Source organism: Equus asinus, chromosome 9 (assembly GCF_041296235.1).
Source record: "Equus asinus isolate D_3611 breed Donkey chromosome 9, EquAss-T2T_v2, whole genome shotgun sequence".
Taxonomy (NCBI): Eukaryota; Metazoa; Chordata; class Mammalia; order Perissodactyla; family Equidae; genus Equus; species Equus asinus.
Genome location: NC_091798.1, coordinates 53,897,930 through 53,916,984, shown reverse-complemented (window position 1 = coordinate 53,916,984; position 19,055 = coordinate 53,897,930). Strand labels below are relative to the sequence as shown.

General features: G+C 39.5%; 1 protein-coding gene across 25 annotated transcripts in view; it reads left to right on the top strand.

Moving 5' to 3' along the window:
- SNX24 (sorting nexin 24) overlaps nucleotides 1-19,055 on the top strand; it is a 140,949-nt gene that overhangs the window by 82,986 nt on the left and 38,908 nt on the right. For 23 of the 25 annotated variants that reach the window (XR_011505885.1, XR_011505884.1, XR_011505882.1 and 20 more), the window contains one exon: nucleotides 4,547-4,651. The exons of the other annotated variants lie outside the window; for them this stretch is intronic. Coding sequence is in view for 19 of the 23 variants with exons in the window: in XM_070517521.1 (XP_070373622.1) it covers nucleotides 4,547-4,651 (105 nt within the window). In the remaining 4 variants the exon portion in view is untranslated. The remainder of the gene's footprint in view (nucleotides 1-4,546; nucleotides 4,652-19,055) is intronic. 25 annotated transcript variants of the gene reach the window in all.

The following is a 19,055-nucleotide window of genomic DNA, read 5'->3' as shown; positions in this document are numbered from 1 at the left end:
TAACTTCCCAAAAGTTGCACATACGGTCTGTTTACCTACTTTTGATCAGAATTCAGGCAAATGGCCACATATAGCTTCAAGGGAGACAGGGGAATGTGTTCTTTATTCCTGTGGTCATGTGCTCAGCTGGAAATCAGGAGTCCTTTTCTGTAGAAGACAGAGGCACTGGATTGAAGGAGATAACTGGTGTTCTCTGCCACTTACCCTAAACCTGGCATTCTACCACCTTTCAGTAAGCCCCAGCCAGGTCTCCCCAGGTATGGCTGCCAGGTGAGGTCAAAAACCTCAAACAGTGAAGTCATTCTGAGCACCCCTTGGATGCCATTCTGATCAGCTCTACTTTCCACATACTCCCGCAGCCTTCTACTTCTCCCCACCTCTGCTGCCAGGAGCATAGTCCAAATCCCCATCGTCTCCTGCCTGGACTTCTGCAGGACCTTCTTCCTAATCCCCCTGCTCGGACTCCAGCCCCCCTTTATAGTCCATCTTGCTTGTAGAATCCAACATAATCTCTAAAAATTATATCAAGTCGTTTCCTTGCTCAAGCCATTCAGTTTGCTTCCAATTTAAAATGATATACAGATTCCCACCTTGGCCTCCAAGGCCCTCTAGCTGCCACCTCTCAGAACTGGTCCCTCCTTCCTGTGTTCTGAACACCAAGTTTGGCTGTCCTTTTCCATGCCTCTGTCTCTGCTCTAACGTTCCTTCTCCAGCTCCTCACCAGGCGCCCTCCCAGCGCGATGCAGGCTACTCCTCAGACACTCCCACCTCACACAGCCTTCCCCAACTGCCCCCAATACACACCCCCTTCTGTTACTATCTGCCCCTACTCTTTTATTAACTTGTTTCTTGTCTGTTTCCTGGTATGTAAGCCCCGTGAGGGCAGAAGTGTCTCTGACACTGGAATAACACATAGGAGGAGCTCAGTGCCTTCTCTTCCGTGACCTTCTTCAGGGGCTGTTTGTTTTCCCTGCAAATTATTTTTTCTAATAGACAAAAGAATAATGTGCTTTAACAAATCCTAAAATTTGTCCATCTTCTCTCTTCTCTCTACTGCATGAAGTCAGCCCTCTTCCAAGAGGCTCCCCTCTCCAAATCTGCTGCCCTTTTGCTCCAGCCTAGACTGCTAGTTCTCTAAGCAGCTGCCCAGCTGTCCTTGGGTTTCCCTTCCCATGCTGATGGGGTGGAGCTATGCGTCCTGATCCTGTTTTTCCTTTTCCTCGCTTTAATCTCTCAGTTTTCTAGAATCAGATGCTCAACTTTGTGTAATAGAAGACATGGGAGGTAAACATTCTGAGTCTTTCAATGTGTGAAAATGCATTTGTTTTCTCACCCGTGACTGCTGGTGGCTGGTTGTAGAAATCCGTTTTCAAGTTCCGTCTTTGAGGCATTGATCTTCTGGTGTCCACCGTTGCTGATGAGAAGTCACTTGCCACTGCTGTTCTGCTTCCTTTGTTTGTCACCTGATGTTTCCCCTCCATCTTCTCTCTGTCCTTAATATTTTGAGATCTCAGCAGATAAATGATGCTAAGTGTGGGTCTCTTTTTATTATGTTGGTGCTCAATGAGTTCTTAATCTGAAGATGTATATCAGGTCATATAAACTTTTTTTAATTATTTCTCTAAGGATTTCTCTTATTCTTTATGAATGCTTATTAATTTTATATTAAGCTTCCTGGATTAATCCTTTTGGTGTTTTATTTTTTCATGTACCTTTTCTCTCACTTTGTTCTCCACTTTGAAAAACTTCCATGATTTTATACTCTGCCTCTTTTAATTTTTTATTTCTGTGTCATGTTTTTAATTTCCAAAATCTCTTTCTTCTTTTCTGGTTGTTTCTTTTTCATATCAACCTTTTCTTGTTTTCTGGGAGCAATGTCTTCTCAGATCTCTCTGCAGATCCTAGAGTTTTTAAAGATCTCTTCCGTTATTTGATTTATCTCTTTCCTTTAGGATTGGTTGTTCCACTTGTTTTTCTTGTCCTTCCTCTTTCATAGTGCAGGCTTTCCTATAAAAGTGATCCTTGATTGCCCGTTTAACTAGATTAATTATTCTGGGCATTTGTCATTGGTTCCTCTGCCTTGGGTACATAAGTCTGGTCCTTCTAGAGTGTGTTGACTGGAGGGCTTCGTTACAGGGCATGAGGGGAGAGAGCCAGCTGTTAGGCTGGGGGCCCCATGAAAGCCAGAATAACTAGAATGGCAGACAGCCTTGTTCAGCCCAGACACTTCATTCATTTTCTTTAGGGACATTGACCCTTTTTATGGGGTATGGGTGTGTATGTTAGAGATGAAATCAGGCTGCTAGTCAGTCCACCTATGGGGGTTGGGGTAGAGTGTCCATTGGCTCAGGCCATGGTGTGGTCTAATCTGTCTTCTTGTTCCCTCCTCCTCTTATGCCAGGCCTGAGCACAAACCTCTCGGGTCTGCTGAGAAGACTGGGGTTCAAACTCTTTGCAGTCTCCTTCTTGAGGTGGTCTGGGCTGGGGTTTCCTCTGCTCTCTTTTCTCATTGATCTGCTCCCACTTTCTGTCTTTTAGAAAGTTGTGTCTCTATCCCTTGGTGATTGTTCCTTGCTCCCTGCCCTGTTCTCTTCATTCTTCTGTGTCCTATTCCCTTGACTTTTTGCTTTTTTTAAATGTCTATCAGGATTAAATTCAGCTATAAAACAGAAAGTCCAAATACTAGTAACCTTAAAAACTGGATTTTTTTGGCTCTCAGAAAACAATTCTGGAGGTGGGCCATTCGGGGCTCTTGTGGCTGCTCCAGAAGGCTGTCAGACACATGGCTCCTTCTTTCTTTCTGTTCAGTCTTCTAGAGCACCTGCCTTTCATCCTCAAAGTTGCCTCATGGTGTAGGTGGTTGCTGCAGCTCCAGCCATCATGGTCACATTCTAGGCAGGAAGAAGGTGAAGAGGTAGGACAAAAGGTGCAAGCTAGCTGCATCTGTTCCACTTTAAGAGAGTTTTTATGGAAAACTCTTCTCAGTGACTTCTCATTACCATTGGCTTCTACTTTCTGCAGGGGGGTTTGGGAAATTGAACTTTTTAGCTGGATCTACCTGAATACATTATTATTCCCAACAGTATAGGAGCTCTGTTGGTGAGGAAGACAAGGAAAATAGATGTAGGAGTTTGCAGCTAGCACTTTCACACTATTATTTTAATGGCACTTCAGGTATGGAGAGGCGGCAAATACAGGCTCAGCCTAGTGTCTTGACCTGGAAGTGCTAATCTTTGAAGTGCACAAAGACGCCTTCTTTTTCATGATGTAAACTTCAGCCTGGAATAGTCAATGGTGAATATATTATTACAGTTTTAGCTGCTGGGGGTTAACTGTGTGTCTTTTCTTAGTGTTTTATTATGCTGTTTCTTTGCATGTGTAGAAAAGGAGCAACCTCACTAGGTTTTTCCAAGTTTTTAATTAGAACATTAAAATTGATTCTATTTTAGAGGCAGTATTTTAGTTTTCTATTGCTGCTGTAACAAATTAGCGCAAACTTAGTGGCTTAAAACAATGCAAATTTATTACCTTATACATCTCAAGGTCAGAATTCCAAAATGAGTTTCACTGGGCTAAAATGAGTGTCCACAGGCTGTAGGAAGAATCCATTCCCTTCCCTTTTCCAGCTTCTGGAGGTCACCTGGGCTCATGACTCTTCCTCCATCATCACAGCCAGCCAGCCAGTATCTTCCAATCCCTCTGTGACTCTGACCCTCCTGCCTCCCTCTTATAAGGATCCTTCTGATTACACTTAGCCCATCTGGGTAATCGAGGCTAATCTCTCCATTGCAAGATCCCTAATTTAATCAGATATGCAAAGTTCCTTGCCATGTAAGATGACATTCACAGGTTTAGGATGTAGATGTGGTAGGATGCGCCTACCACAGGCAGCTCTGACTCAAATTCCAATAGAATTTTTCTTTATATAGTCCCTTAAAACTGCTGCCGAGAAAGGCTTAGCTGAGAACCATCATTCACTTTTCATGAACGGAATTTGGACCTAATTCTTAGGAATGTTAGAAGGATCAGTCGCCCTGTTTTTTAGTTCGTTCTATTAGAACATTCAAGAAACTCTCCAGATGATGTGGTCTAGTTCATATGGTATTTCCAAGGATGATGATTATAAACACTTGCATTTTGTTTTGCCTTTTAATGTGAAAAAAATATGCAGAAAGACTTTTCATCAGAAAAGTACTTCATCCAAGCAAAATTTCGTTGTATTAATTGCTTTTGGAAATTATAAACTTATTTACTTCCTTTATAATTCATTTACTGAACTTTAAATTTTTTGGGAAAAAATAATTCCGAGGTGGAATACCAGATGGTGTACAACAGTGGCAACAACTAGCAAAACCACAAAGCTCATGTCCTGAAACCTGAACATGGAGGACAGCCACGTAAAGAATTTTCTGTCAAAATTTCATTGTAATTATATTGTCCTCTATCTTCTTACTGGAGATAGCAGTGGTTCACTTTCTTTTATTGGCTTTTCCCTCCAAGTAATATCTTTATAATTAAGAGATATTTTCTTCTTCTGTCTTTATAGCTTAAGAAATGTATTAAAACTCCAGAAATCCCTTCTAAACATGTTAGGAACTGGGTCCCCAAAGTCTTGGAACAACGACGACAAGGTTTGGAAACATATTTACAGGTAAGATGTGTTAAGATCCTCGATATAATGTACCTTAAATAATCATACCTCTTAATGTTTTTCTCAAAACTTATGGGTGAGATGCAAAATGTGTCAAGCAACCAAACATTCTAGATTAAAAAAAAGAAAGTTTAAAATTATAAATATGTTGTTAGTTAGTTCTTTTAGCTATAATTAGGTTCTATTTAAAACTAGTGATGTGAATCAGGGAAGTGAGAATTTAGTATGAAGTTAAAAACTGATGTAGAGAGGGTCTGTCTGCTTTTTTTTATTCAACTCTATAAATTACTTTGTTTTTGTTTTTTTTCTGCTCCAAGATTTGTTACTTTTCATAACATTCCTGGCCTTTAGGTTTGGGTGTTGAGGAGATAGAGAAACTGAATTTTCAGTGGGCCTGGCTAGTACATCCATGGAATCAAATTGAGAATGAACATATAAAAATTGCCTGTGATAACGTGCCAACTTCTTTGAAAACTGGAAGGTGTCTATATATATATATATTTTTTTTTAAATTGAGTTCATAATAGTTTACATCAATGTGAGATTTCAGTTGTACTTTGTTTCTTGACTGTCACCACATAAGTGCTCGCCTTCACCCCCAGTGCCTCCCCACCCCCCTTCCCCTGGTAACCACTGAACTATTTTCTTTGTCCCAGTACTTGTTTATATTCCACATATTAGTGAAATCATCTGGTGTTTGTCTTTCTCAGTCTGGCTTATTTTGCTTAGCATAATTCCCTCTAGGTCCTTCCATGTTATTGCAAATGGGATGAATTTGTCTTTTTTCTGGCTGAGTAGTATTCCATTATATATATACACCACATCTTCTTTATCCAGTCATCAGTTGATGGGCACTTGGGTTGCTTCCACATATTGGCTATTGTGAATAGTGCTGCAATGAACATAGGGGTGCATATGTTACTTTGGGTTGCTGATTTCAGATTATTTAGGTAGATACCCAGTAGTGGGATAGCTGGGTTATATGGTATGTCTATTTTTAGTTTTTTGAGGAATCTCCATACTGTTTTCCATAGCAGTTGTACCAGTTTGCATTCCCACCAGCAGTGTATGAGGGTTCCCTTCTCTCCACACCGTCTCCAATATTTGTTAATTTTAGTCTTAGTGATTATAGCCATTTTAACAGGCGTAAGGTGGTATCTTAGCATAGTTTTGATTTGCATTTCCCTGATTAGTGATGTTGAACATCTTTTCATGGGTTTGTTGGCCATCTGTATATCTTCTTTGGAAAAATGTCTGTTCATGTCCTCTGCCCTCTTTTTGATCAGGTTGTTTGCTTTCTTATTGTTCAGCTGCGTGAGTTCCTTATATATGATGGAGATTAACCCCTAATCAGATATATGATTTGCAAATATTTTCTCCCAATTGGCAGATTGTCTCTTTGTTTTGATTCTAGTTTCTTTTGCATTGCAGAAGCTCTTTAGTCTGATGAATTCCCACTTGTTTATTTTTTCTTTTTTCTCTTGTCTGAGAGGACATGGTATTTGAAAAGATCCTTTTTAGTTTGATGTCAAAGAGTGTATTACCAATATTATCTTCCAGGAGTTTTATAGTTTCAGGATGTATCTTCAAGTCTTTGATCCATTTTGAGTTTATTTTTGTGTATGGCATGAGATAGTGGTCTACCTTTATTCTTTTGTATGTGGCTGTCCAGTTTTCCCAACACCATTTATTGAAGAGACTATCTTTTCTCCATTTTATATTCTTGGCACCTTTGTCGAAGATTAGCTGACCGTAGATATGTGGTTTTATTTCTGGGCTTTCAGTTCTGTTCCATTGATCTGTGTGCCTGTTTTTGTACCAGTAGCATGCCATTTTGGTCACTATGGCTTTGTAGTACATTTTGAAGTCAGGGATTGTGATACCTCCAGCTTTGTTCTTTTTTCTTAGGATTGCCCTAGCAATTTGGGGTCTTTGATTGCCCCATATGAATTTTAGTATTCTTTGCTCTATTTCTGTGAAGAATGTCATTGGGATTCTGATGGGGATTGCGTTGAATCTGTAGATTGCTTTGGGTAGTATGGACATTTGAACTATGTTTATTCTTCCAGTCCATGAGCAAGGAATCTCTTTCCATCTCTTTAAGTCTTTAGCAATTTCTCTCAGTAATGTCTTATAGTTTTCATTGTATAAGTCTAGAAGGTATATTTTTAAAAGAGTGCATTAGGGTGCTCCTTTCTGCAGCTGAGAGGAGCAAGCAGAACGACCTAAGTAAGACAAGACAGAAGTAGTCTCTCTGCCAAGTGACAGAAAAAGCAAAGCAAAGGATGGAGCAGTGTCAGCTTTTCAAACTTTCCCCCAGTTTGAAAATGAAAAGGCTTAGAGGTGTCAGGTGAATATTCACTGTATTTGTCATTAGTCCGAGAGCAGTGTGCAGGACAACTACTTAATGGGGGCAAGCCTTGCGTTCAGCCAGGACACCTGAGTCCACTTGAGAAGCTGAAACAAGAGAATGACTGAGGTGAGCGTGTCTGGGAGGGCAGGGGTCTGGGGGGAATCTTGGCTCTCAAAAAAAGAAGAGCTGGACTTCACCTAAGAGTTATGAATTTAACATAATGGTCTACCTAAGACCTGTTACATCAAAGAAATGGGCAGCCATGGCTGTGTTCTTTCATTATGATCTTCATAACTCCTTTAAGCATTAGCCCTAAGGTGGAGTCTGTTTAGGCAGCACCTATGGACTGTGTGAAGCAAGTATCCTATTTTCTCTGCAGAGCTTTCCTGGGTGGTTGTGCCTGAATCACTGGTGGTTAGAAGATGAGGAGAAGCTGTCGCCACAGGCTTGTACTTGGTGATAAATTCAGAGGACTCTATTCTAGTGGAAAGATGCCAGGAGTCCATTCCTGGCCTCCTGTAGTTTTCTGGTCCTTACAGTGCTCACATAGGAAGGCTGACGTGCTGGAGGCCCTGAGGGCATCTCAGGAGGGCTCTCCTTACTGCCTTCGGACATGGGATGGATCTTTCACTGCCTCTCCCTGGAAGTGGGAGATTGAAGGAAATGGGGACCACAAATGACAGGAAAGTGTGTGGCTGTGTTCCTTGGGGCTCTGCATATGGAGCTATGAGACTTCCAGAGCTTCAGGCAACACTGCAGAGCAAAACCAAACCAAAAAACGAGACTTTAGACATCGTATGCAAAGAGTAAGAATGCATGTTCTCTATAATTAAATGGAATAGGTAAACAATGCATTCTTATTTGTAAGCCAGATTTTCCACAGATATTGTGTATCTTCAAACTTTAGTTCTAAAGAGAGTTTTATTCTTTTTTCTCCCGTTGTGTTTGACACATGGCTTCCATTACTACACTGTGTAAACATCTTAAGTTGTTTGTACTTTGGATATAAATATGTGGATAAAATCATCTGGCACAGAGAGGAGTTTACAGTGACACTCAAATTGAGCTTAGAATTTTCTATTCCAGAAATAGGGCTTGAAAGATGTGGTTGAAAGACTGAGAGGGCGTGCTTCCTGTTGTGCATTTAATATTCAATTTGTTGTCAGTTAAGTCCCTGAGGAGTTCAAGGGCACTTTCTCTTCTCCCTTTTCCCACCTGATTCTATTTGCAGGCAGTGGGAGCTAGATGGAAGCTGTAAAGATGAGTGTGAATGCTTTATCAATGCCAATTAAAGTGAAAACCCTGGCTTAAGTATCATTTCTTGGTATCTTTTGGTGTTTTTAAGTCTCTTTAGAAGTAAGACAGTTTTTACTGTTCCTCTTCCTCACCTGTTTAATTCCAGTTAGGATCCCACTCACCTTCAGAAACAGTCTGAGCCCCAGGGTGTAGGTGCCACTAGCACTTCTCAGCAGGCAGCATCCTGCAACTCAGCCATCTCGGCATGAGCTGGGTAGGCTCGCCCTGTTTGGGCCCATAAACCTGAGAGAGTATTAATACCCCAGAGCCATAGAGTCTTAAGCTCACAAGGAACTTAGAAGTTATCTAGTCCAGCTTGCCTCCTGCCCTTCAGTTGTGGTCACAATCATCCCTCTGGGCTCAGTTTCCCCCCCATAAAACAGACAGATTAGCTTGTGAGAGAGCCAGAGGAAACAACTCTTCCTCTTGTCCAAGGAGCAACAAGTACATTCTGGACCATGCATGGGTGCACCACACACGTTTCCTAAGGTGGCCTATGCTGCTCTTTCATTTTAGAGATGCAGAAACTGAGGTCTAGTGAGGTTAATGAACTTACCTCACTTTCTGGAGTATATTAGTTAAAGAACTAAGACTGGAATTTTAGTTTCTTAATTCCTAGTATAGGCTCTTTTCATTATGCACTATAGATTTTCTAAGAGAAAATTTTCAGCCTTAATATATGATTTTACTTAAGTATAATAAGAGTAAGGGAAAAGACCTTATAATCATAAGCTATCACAATTTAATTGACTGTCTACCCCCAACTCATTTGATAGATCAAATAGATCACTGATTTTTTAATCTATAACTTGAATGTGTAGAATCGTATGAAAACCATGGGTATGTATCTGTTTTCTGTGTTATCTGTATAGAAGCAAAAATCTTTAGAATAAATTAATTGGGTTTTCCCAAGCTGATTTGACCATCAAACATAGTTTATATAGTGTTATCTCCTGGTTTGAGAAGACTTCCCGTCTTTCCTGAGACCCACTGAAATAAAAGTATAAAAACTTAAGAAGGAATGAACCTGAACAGTTCAGTAGTGGATGGTCAGGGAAAAGAGGGGATCATCATAGGAAGAAAAATTTTTAACAACTTTCTGGATGATGGAATGTTCTGGGAGCATGTGGAATTGATGCAACAGAGAGCGAAAAGCAGCAGCCCAAAGTCAGCCATGAGAGCCTGTGGTGGAGGTGGGAGACAGCCTGCACACGACTGTGTTGGAGAGCTTCTGGACTTAGAGTCGGCCGGTGAGGCAGAGGCCGAAGTGAGCAGTGAAACGGAAAACAAGTGGCTCCACGCAGGGTGTGTTCATGGGACAAGTGCCCAGGCCACTTATTCTGTAGAGAATATAGGCAGCCTGATGTTTTATGACCAGGCAAAAGTTTTTTAAAGACTTCTCTCTTAAAAACAAAACAGTACAACAAAATGTTAAGCAAAATGGCTGAGAACTAAGGCTTCTAATGTGGATATTAGGGCCCCCAATTTGACAACCCCTTCCTGCTCACTGACCCCAAGGAAAAGCCTACCAGACTGCATGCTCCACCCACACTGTCTTTCCACTTGGAAGGAGGCCTGTGGTGAGCACTCTGCCTGAAGTACCAGCTAAGGAAACCTGCCCAAGCCAACCAGGCTGCTTTCTTCAGTGAGATCGGATAACCAAGGATCGCCAGGCATTTGAAGAAAATGAGTAGCATGAACAGAAAGACCAAGATGAACTAAAACACTGCCTTTTCAGGAAAGAGAGAATTTTGGACAAAAAATGTATCTTAAAATTGATTTGATAAATCTAGAAAACTTCGCAAAGGTGTTAACGTCCAAAAGATGACACTAGGATGCTATGTAAAAGAAACAATTTGAGAACACACGAGAGCTTTGAGCATTAGTTGTGTTATCCAATTGAAAACATTCAGTAGGTGCCCTCTCTAGTTGGGACACTGATATATAAAGTACAGATACAAAATCTCTCCAACAAAAGACAGGAGACATGGAGGACCAATCCAGGTCTAATGTTCTACTTCTTTCTAGAGTTCCGGAAAGAAAGAAGAGGGGGAAATACAAATGTAGGGAAGGGAATGCATAAAGGAAAAATAGTTGAAAATTTCCCCAAGCTGAGGCTATGAGCCTTTACGTAGAAAAGACGCTCCAAGGACAGAGCATAAAGAATGACAGAAACCCTCATACCTGGTAAAATTTCAGTATATCAGAGATGAAGATCCATAATCTTCCAGAAAGAAAAAACAAATGGGCAAGGTTGAGTTTTAGTCATGGCTTCATTTCTGTATTTGCGGCTGGTTTAATGGGCAGGTCCCTCTTCATTCTTCAATAGAAAAATTGCAAGCTGGCATAATTTTTAGAGAAAAACTTTTCACGAGAATTTTGCCTGTGTTACTTGTTCCATTTTGTTGCAGTATTTCTTTGCTGAAACTCTATTTCTTTGTTGAGTTTTTCTGTTTTTTCTTTGTTGCAGGTGTATTCATAATCACTTATTGAAACATTTGTATCATGGCTGCCTTAAATGTTTGTCAGATAATTCTAACATCTCTGTCATCTCAGTGTTGGCATCTATTGATTGTCTTTTTCATTCAGTTTGAGATCTTCCTGGGTTTGGGTATGATGAATGATTCTGGGTGAATCCTAGACATTTTTGCATTATGTTGTGAGACTCTAGATGTTATTTAAACCTTCTGTATTATCTGGCTTTCTCTGACACTGGTCAGTCAGGGAAAGGTGGTGGATGCCAGACTTGACCTTGTTTCTACCAGCTGAAGGTAGAAGACCAGATTCCCCACTTGGTCTTCATTGACATCTGAGGGTACTCCTATTATTGCTGAGGGGATGGGAGTTGCAGCGCCCCACGTGGTCTCCACTGACCCCATGGGAGGGGGCACATTACTGGCTGGTGGAGATGAAAGTCCTGACTCTGTACTTGGCCTTCTCTGATACCGCCTTGGCACCAGGTGCTTCCTTACCACCTTACTGGAGTGGAAGTCTAGACTTCCCACGAGGAGTTCGCTCAAGTGAGTGGAGTGGGGCCAGTTTCTTCTGTGGTGGTGTCTGGAGTACAGTGGTTAGTGTTTAATAGTTTTCTGTCTTGCTCAGCTGTCTCTTTTACGGTCCTATTGCTAGAGGAAACAGGTGTGTATTGGGGGTTTTTTTGTCTTCATCTGCTGGCATTTCCTGGTTGCTGGCTTTTTTTGTGGTCCAAGTCGAGATACATAAAGCAAAACAAAAATCCAGGAAAGATAAAACTCACCTCTGTGCCATGCCCCGAGTCCTGGCCAGTCTCCTTTCTTCTCTCAACCACTCATAATCTTATGTTTGCTTCATATATGATGTCCAGGAATTTTAGTCGTACTTAGCAGAAGGAATAGGGAAAAGTAGATCTACTCCATCTTACTGTAAGTGGAACTCCATCTGTTGATTTTTAAATTTTGATATTATGCTTTTTTTTTTCTATTGAGGACGATTCGCTATGAGCTAACATCTATTGCCAGTCTTACTCTTTTTTCGCTTGAGGAAGATTAGCCCTGAGCTAACATCTGTGCCAGTCTTCCTCTATTTTGTATGTGGATCGCCACCACAGCATGGGTGATGAGTGGGGAGGTCTGCACCCAGGATCCAAACCCATGAACCCGGGCTGCCAAAGAGAAGCACGCCAAACTTAACCACTATGCCATGAGGTTGGCCCCTGATATTGTGCTTTTTTGTTTCTCAAAGTTCTATTTGCTTGTTTTTCTAATCTGCCTGGGTGTTTGTTTTCAATAGTCCTTGTTTCTTGCTTGTACTTTCAAACCTCTGTTTTCTCTCTTTAAACACGTTAACTCTCAGTATGCCAGGAAAAATGGTCATCACCGTTTATCATCTGAATCCAGAAGTCCATTTTTAGCTTTTCATAATTTTAGGATATTCTATGAATAATTTACAGAATGAAGAGAGAGTGAAAGACAACTTCATTAAAATTTTGATGAGAATTTCAACATATCAAGCCCGAAGTCTTAGTTCATATTTTCTTAGTTTTTAAATGGGCAGCATCCTTTGGACAGTCTGCCTAACTGACAACCAACTGCTGTTCATGACCCTGAGACATAAACCATCTTATAAGTACTAATTCCAGATTTTAAATACATCTCTAATAGGTTCTAGCTTATTATTGCTTCTGGTTCTTTTTCTCAGATATGTATTGTTAAAATGCAATACTTTGGAAAACCTTGATGGTTAATAGTTTTGTCAAAGCGAAGGTGGCTAATATCTTTGCATAACTGCAAAATATTTTTACTTTCGGATTTATAAACACCAACTAGAATGACTAAATCAATGAGTTTTTTTTGTTTCTATGTTATCTATTTCCTTGCAGTCACCTTTATGTATGCTTTTGTCAGGTAAAGCATTTGTCAAATAAATCTTGGTGAAGAAATATCATAACAAGTGGAAGAACACTGTTCCATGTTGTTTTAGCAAAATGAGACGGTCCAAGTTCTTCATGCAAAGTAGTGTATGGTAAATTTCTTCCTGTTGAGTGAAAAGCTCCAAGAGAATACCACATTTCCCTTTTCCTCATTGATTCCTGAGTTTGAGAAAATTTATCTACAATATCGTCTGAAGTCTCATGATCTGAGAGTTACTTGTGCAACCAGTTTTGCAGTGTGGAAGCCACTAGTCACATGTAGCTAATGAACATTTAAAATGTGGCTAGTCTGACTCAGGAAGTTCTATAAATGTAAAATTTGTACAGGTTTCAAATCCTTAGTACAAAAAAGAATGTAAAATATCTCAATTTTTATAATGATTACATGTGAAATAATATTTTGTATATGTTGGGTTAAACAAAATATGTTATTAAAATTACTTTTACTTGTTTCTTTTTACTTTTTTAATGTGGCTACTAAAAAATTTGTGTCAAATTTACATTTTAAATTGTTACAAAGATTATATATGGCTTCCATTATTCTTCTGTTGGACAGTTGTCATCTAGAATATTCCTATCTGTCCCTGTAGTCATTGTCTGAATCTTCTAATAATTGTCAAACACTTTCCTCTGTCATTTTTTTCCCCTACCATTCTGGGTGGAAAATGAAAATTTCTGAATATTTAGCTCTGTTCAGTGAAAATTTTAAGAAAAAAACTTTAAAGATGATGTCTCCAGGCTTTTTGGAAAGATGATGGGTACGTGGGCAACACAATACGAAAACTAAAAGTGATGTAATTATTGTTATTTATTTCATTATCCTCATAGACAATTCCATCAATCTTAATTTTCTTATTATTTTAGTATTTTCTTAACATAGTTGGCAATAATTGATGAGTAATGATGAAATGATACGTAGGATCATGAAATGGCAAAGTGTTGCAAGGTGTAGGAAAAGTAAGATCACTAAGATTCAATAACATATTACAGAAGAACCTAATGGATCCATATAGTAATCATAAGATAGAAGGAATTTGATTCTATTTTTAAAAGATAGGTAGATTTTTCTCTTTGTTTTTGGAAGACGTGTAAGAAAGAATAAAAGTCATAAAATATCAATTCTTACAAATAGTTAGAAATGCTTAATTTTCTGCCTTTTGAAAGTAATCTGTCACTTTTCTCTGATTATTTTAGGATATTCTTTTTATCTTTAGTGTCCTTCCATTTTACTGTGGAACTTTATCACTATAGTAATTCTGTATCTAGGTGTAGATTTTTTAATTTATATTTTTGAGTACTTTTGTGTGTGTGTGCTCCCTGAATCTGAATGTAGATACCTTTCAACATTTCTGGAAGTGCTCAGGTACCTTTGAACATTGCCTCTTCCCCATTTTCTATTCTGTTTTTTATTCTGAGTCTTATAATGGTGATAACTGATGTCTTCATGGGTCTAAGTTGACTATCTGTTGTTTCTGCTGGGTCTTGCTCATGATGCTTTGTTTCCTCATAGTCTATGTGTATGTGTGTGTGTTTTGTTTGTGTGTGTTTTGGCTGGATAATCAATTTCTTTGTACCTTTGAGTACAAATCTTTGGGATTTTTTTTTTTATGGCCAGGATTGAACTGAATTTACACAGAGAGAATTTTTATTTCTTTTGCCAATCACCAGGGAATGCTATCAACTGGGACTTCTTAGCTTGAAGGGTTTTTTTGGGGCCACACAAAAAGCATTAATTTAAGTTACAAACCTGTGAAGGGATTTATTTCTCATTCTCCCTTCCCCTGGGGATGTCTCCTTCAGTGGCTTTATTAGGAGCTCGCCTTTCAGATCCCCTACGCCCACCTGCCTTGAGCAAACCCTAGTCTTTATCTTCATTTCCTCTGTCCATGAGGCTCCCAGAGTAGATGCTCAAAGTTACACGGTTCACGAATTTCCATGGGAAGAGCCAGCTTTGGTGCTTGCTTATCTCTCAGGATTTCCACTTTCATTCAATTTAAGGCTGGTGCTTACTTTCTTACCATTTCAATGATGAATTTTAAAAAATTTCTTATATAATTTTTAGGATCTTAAGGATTCCTTTCCAAGAAAATCTGAGCCATAATGAGTGTTCCAGTGCTAAATCACTCTTCATGGTTAGGCCGACATTACCAGTGTCTGTACTTCTCTGAGCAATGACATACATACATATGTCATGTGACATGTCACTAAAATGACATATGTCGCTGTAATACATTCTTCAAACATGGAGCGGTTTGGAAAACAAGTTTAGTTATTTTACTGACTATAAGATTTTTATTTGTTTGCTTCTGAAATAAAAATGGACTTTGTATCCTTTTCCTTCAGGGATGGGAATGTGGTTAGCAGCAACCTCTGGTAGGGTCCATCTACGGCAGCAAGTGACTAGTTGTACTTAGAGTGTGTTTCAACTCAGGCCAAACTGGAGCATACACCTTTCTAAAATGCAACCTGTTGTACATGTGTGGTGTAAAATAGACCTTCAACATCCCCACAAGATTGCCCCAAAAGAGATTGAATCATGATGTAAATACGTCGCCTGTGTGTAGGCTTAATGTCATGGGGTTCACAGAATTATAGAGTCTCTGTGTCTGTCATTGACCCTTTTTAGCCACCTACTGTGCTTAAGAAGACATTTTCTTCCAAAGTAGGCTACCCTCCTACTTCCACTGGGCGTACTTTCTAGCCTCTTACCTTTCTCTTCCACGAGCTTCTTTACTGTCCTGACGATTCTGCAGCAACTTGGTTCCCTTCCCCATTATCCAGTGGAAACTGCTTCTGTTTCATTTTGAAATTGTCGGGTGAACAGCTGCTGTGCGGCTTCATCACCTGTTGCCCCGTGACTGTGCTTGGGCAAGGTCCCAGTTACCTCCAGAATCACGTGGTCATGAAGTGTCGAGCAGGCGTGTCTGGTGCCACCATGGTGTTTTCTCAGAAATGTTCTCTTTCACTTGATAAGCAGTTTCTGTACTAGTTGGAAAATGCTCTTAAACCGTTTTATGAACCACATTTTCTTACTTCCACACTAAGTACATTCATGGACTTGCTTTTCATGACTCTAAACCACTTGTAAATTTGATACTTTATTCTTACATTGCCTAAAATGTCTATTTTATGACCAAGAGCCATTTTTTAGATATATATTTTTATATTTTCTTCACTTCTTTAAAAAGTGGTAGCAATTAATATTCTTTTGGGGAACCTTTTCTCCCAAGTCCTGAACAGACCCTGAAAGTGTTTCTGTTTTTTGGGGTTTTTTTTGAGGAAGATTAGCCCTGAGCTAATATCTACCGCCAATCCTCCTCTTTTTGCTGAGGAAGACTGGCCCTGAGCTAACATCCCTGCCCATCTTCCTCTACTTTATATGTGGGACGCCTACACCAGCATGGCTTGCCAAGCAGTGCGTAGGTCTGCACCGGGGATCCAAACCGGCGCACCCTGGGCCGCCAAAGTGGAACGTGCGAACTTAACCGCTGCGCCACCAGGCTGGCCCCTGTTTTTTTCTTTTTTTAACTACTCTATGAAAATTGTAGGGTAGGCATAATTGACCTGAAAACAGCAGACTAAATTAAACTGAACCGAGATTCGGGTCTTTAATGTTTCGTGGTTCACTTACCAGTGAAGGGCTCCCTCTTGCTCTCAGCAAAATTACAGACCACTACACATTATGAACTACTGAGATGAGGAGTTGTCAAAACTGCAAAGGTCAAGTTTAGACAGGTTTCTATTTAAGATCTTAGAATTATAATTATCTCTAAGTTAGTTTTACTTCTTAAAGGAGTTTTCTCATTATTATCATTCATATAATCATAGATGTTTATGAAGGTTAAAAATTTCTCATGTAAAATATCTTTATCCTTTCTTTGTCTCCACCTTCCATTTTCATGGTTTTAAGTCATACACATACGTCTGTTCCTAACCATCCAACTCTGGCTGAGGAGTAATCGAACATTTCTCTTTTCATCCACCCCTGACAAGGCAAAGGCACTGATGACGCTGAGTAAACTGGGAATGCTTCAGGGAAGCCCCATGCTGTCTCGAATGCCCCCCTATTTCCCACAGCTCAGGTCCTTAGAATCCTGAGTTTAATTCACAGATTAAGAAGTGATGTAATGGCAGCTTCGCTTCTTACAAAGGACCTCCTTTAAACTGCAACTGAGGTAAAGAACAAGACCTTATGTACCGGGGGGAGGGGTGCATTGGTGAAAGAGGAATGCACAGTTTGAACTTCAGAAAATCACGGTGGAAGCCTATAGAAGTAACAGTATCTATAATGGTTCTGCTTATAACATGAGACAGACTGTTCTTTGTTCTCGTTAAAGATTGTGAACGCTGTGTTAAATAATATTAATGGCTGAGATTGTCAGTACTTAACAGTACTTTCCTTGTACAAGTGATTTTATTGATCGATACAGACTCAATGTAACGGGGGCAGATTATTTTTACTGATTTTATCGAAACCTTAACCAAGTTTGTTAGTCACCACATATCTTTAAATAGATCTAGATGATGATGTAGATTAAGAAAAGCAAACCACCATCCATCTCTTTTTGATCTGTTAATAACTTAAATCCATCATTGCTAGCAAGTGTTTTCCGGTTCTGTTGTGCATACATGTTTCTGTTGTGCCTGGTTGGAAATCCTGTAACATTGTTTCAATGCTTGGTTTTTCATACAGGAAAACCCTAACACAACTTGACAGACAAGTTTTCATCATAATTGGTGAAATGATTGACAAAATATGAAGAAGAAAAAACTTCAGAAGTCTCTTTTTTCTAAATTTAGTTTTTGTAAGCAATGACCTGTAGATTCTTACGTCTTACGGTAGTTAGACTTTTTTTGTGCTAAACTGAAAACCCTTTATGAAGTCTACAAATAATTACTTAGGACATTGTATGATATTTCTTCTCATTATATATTTTAAAGATTTGCATTTTAATTACAGAGAATTGTGCTGCTTAATTTCAAATGCATTTTATTTTTCTCAGTGATTTGCCTGTTTCCCATTGCTCTCAAAATGACATATACTTCATTTAAAATAATTTTTAGGGCTGAACAGTTTTTTAAATTTCTGAAACCGGCCATGTATATTGTTTTTTAAGGAAAACAATACACGTGCCTTTCAAGGAAATGAATTAAACCAGTATTTTTAAAAATTCAGATGGTGCATTCTTGCTCACCTCGGCTAGACAAGGCTGGTGAAATCCTGACCTACAGAACTGTGCATAATGAGGCTTCAGAGGTAATATAGTCAGTGGAGGTGAGATCAGTCATGACCATTTGAAAAACTCTAGGCACCTCAAAAATGTCTATGATTTCTTGGAGAGGAATCTCTTTGAAAGGAGGGAATGGGATAGAAATATGCGCTCCAGTGCACCGTGGCCCTAAAGCTTTGATCAGGCTTAAACTTTGAGAGTTTTAAACCTATCAATTATCAAATGTTGATCACCTAGTTCGGCAGTCTGTACTGATTAAAAAAAAACTCTCAATAGTCATTAGTTGAGGTTCAATGGCCTACACTAGAGCCCTGTGTTAATAAGATGAATGTTTGGGATTAAATCCTCTTCTAGAGCTGGCTGTGCTTGTGGCCAGGGCTTATGGCTGCATGCTTTTCTAGAAAGAGGCCCTGTGAGATGCGTGTTGATAACAGACACACCTGTGCTCATTTCTGGAAAGCCCCTTCTAGAAACAAGTAGTGAATGATGCCATTTCATGTATATGGAGAGAAAGAAAGACCACATAGTACTTTTTATTCACATTCAAACTTATCTTAAAAAGCAGATGGTTTTGGGGCCAGCCCGGTGGCGTAGTGGTTAAGTTTGCGTGCTCCACTTTGGTGGTCCGGGGTTTGCAGGTTCAGATCCAGGGTGTGAACCTACACACTGCTCATCAAGCCATGCTGTGGCTGTATCCCACATACGAAATAGAGGAAGATTGGCACAGATGTTAGCTCAGGGTCAATCTTCCTCACCAAAAAAAAAAAAAAAACCCAGAGCAGATGGTTTTATCTGATAAAAAACAACACTTGGAGCTAGCATTGTATTTCTGTGAATATCAGTTCCTTTAAGGTGGCTATAGTGGGCTAGAATCTCTCTTCAGTACTGCAGTTTTCCATTCAGAAAAGATTATAGCAAGCCCAAATTATTCTTGAGATGCTTTTGGTTTCTATTTTATCGAATTTGTGTGTGATGGACTCATGAGTTTTAAAAGAACTGGCTTTTGTAGTGAGGCTCACTTGTAGCTTCATGACTCTGGTTTACTCAAGGGAAGATCACTACGCATCTCTTCCATAGTCCTTTATTTTCTGATATAAATAGTCTTAGTTCTTCACA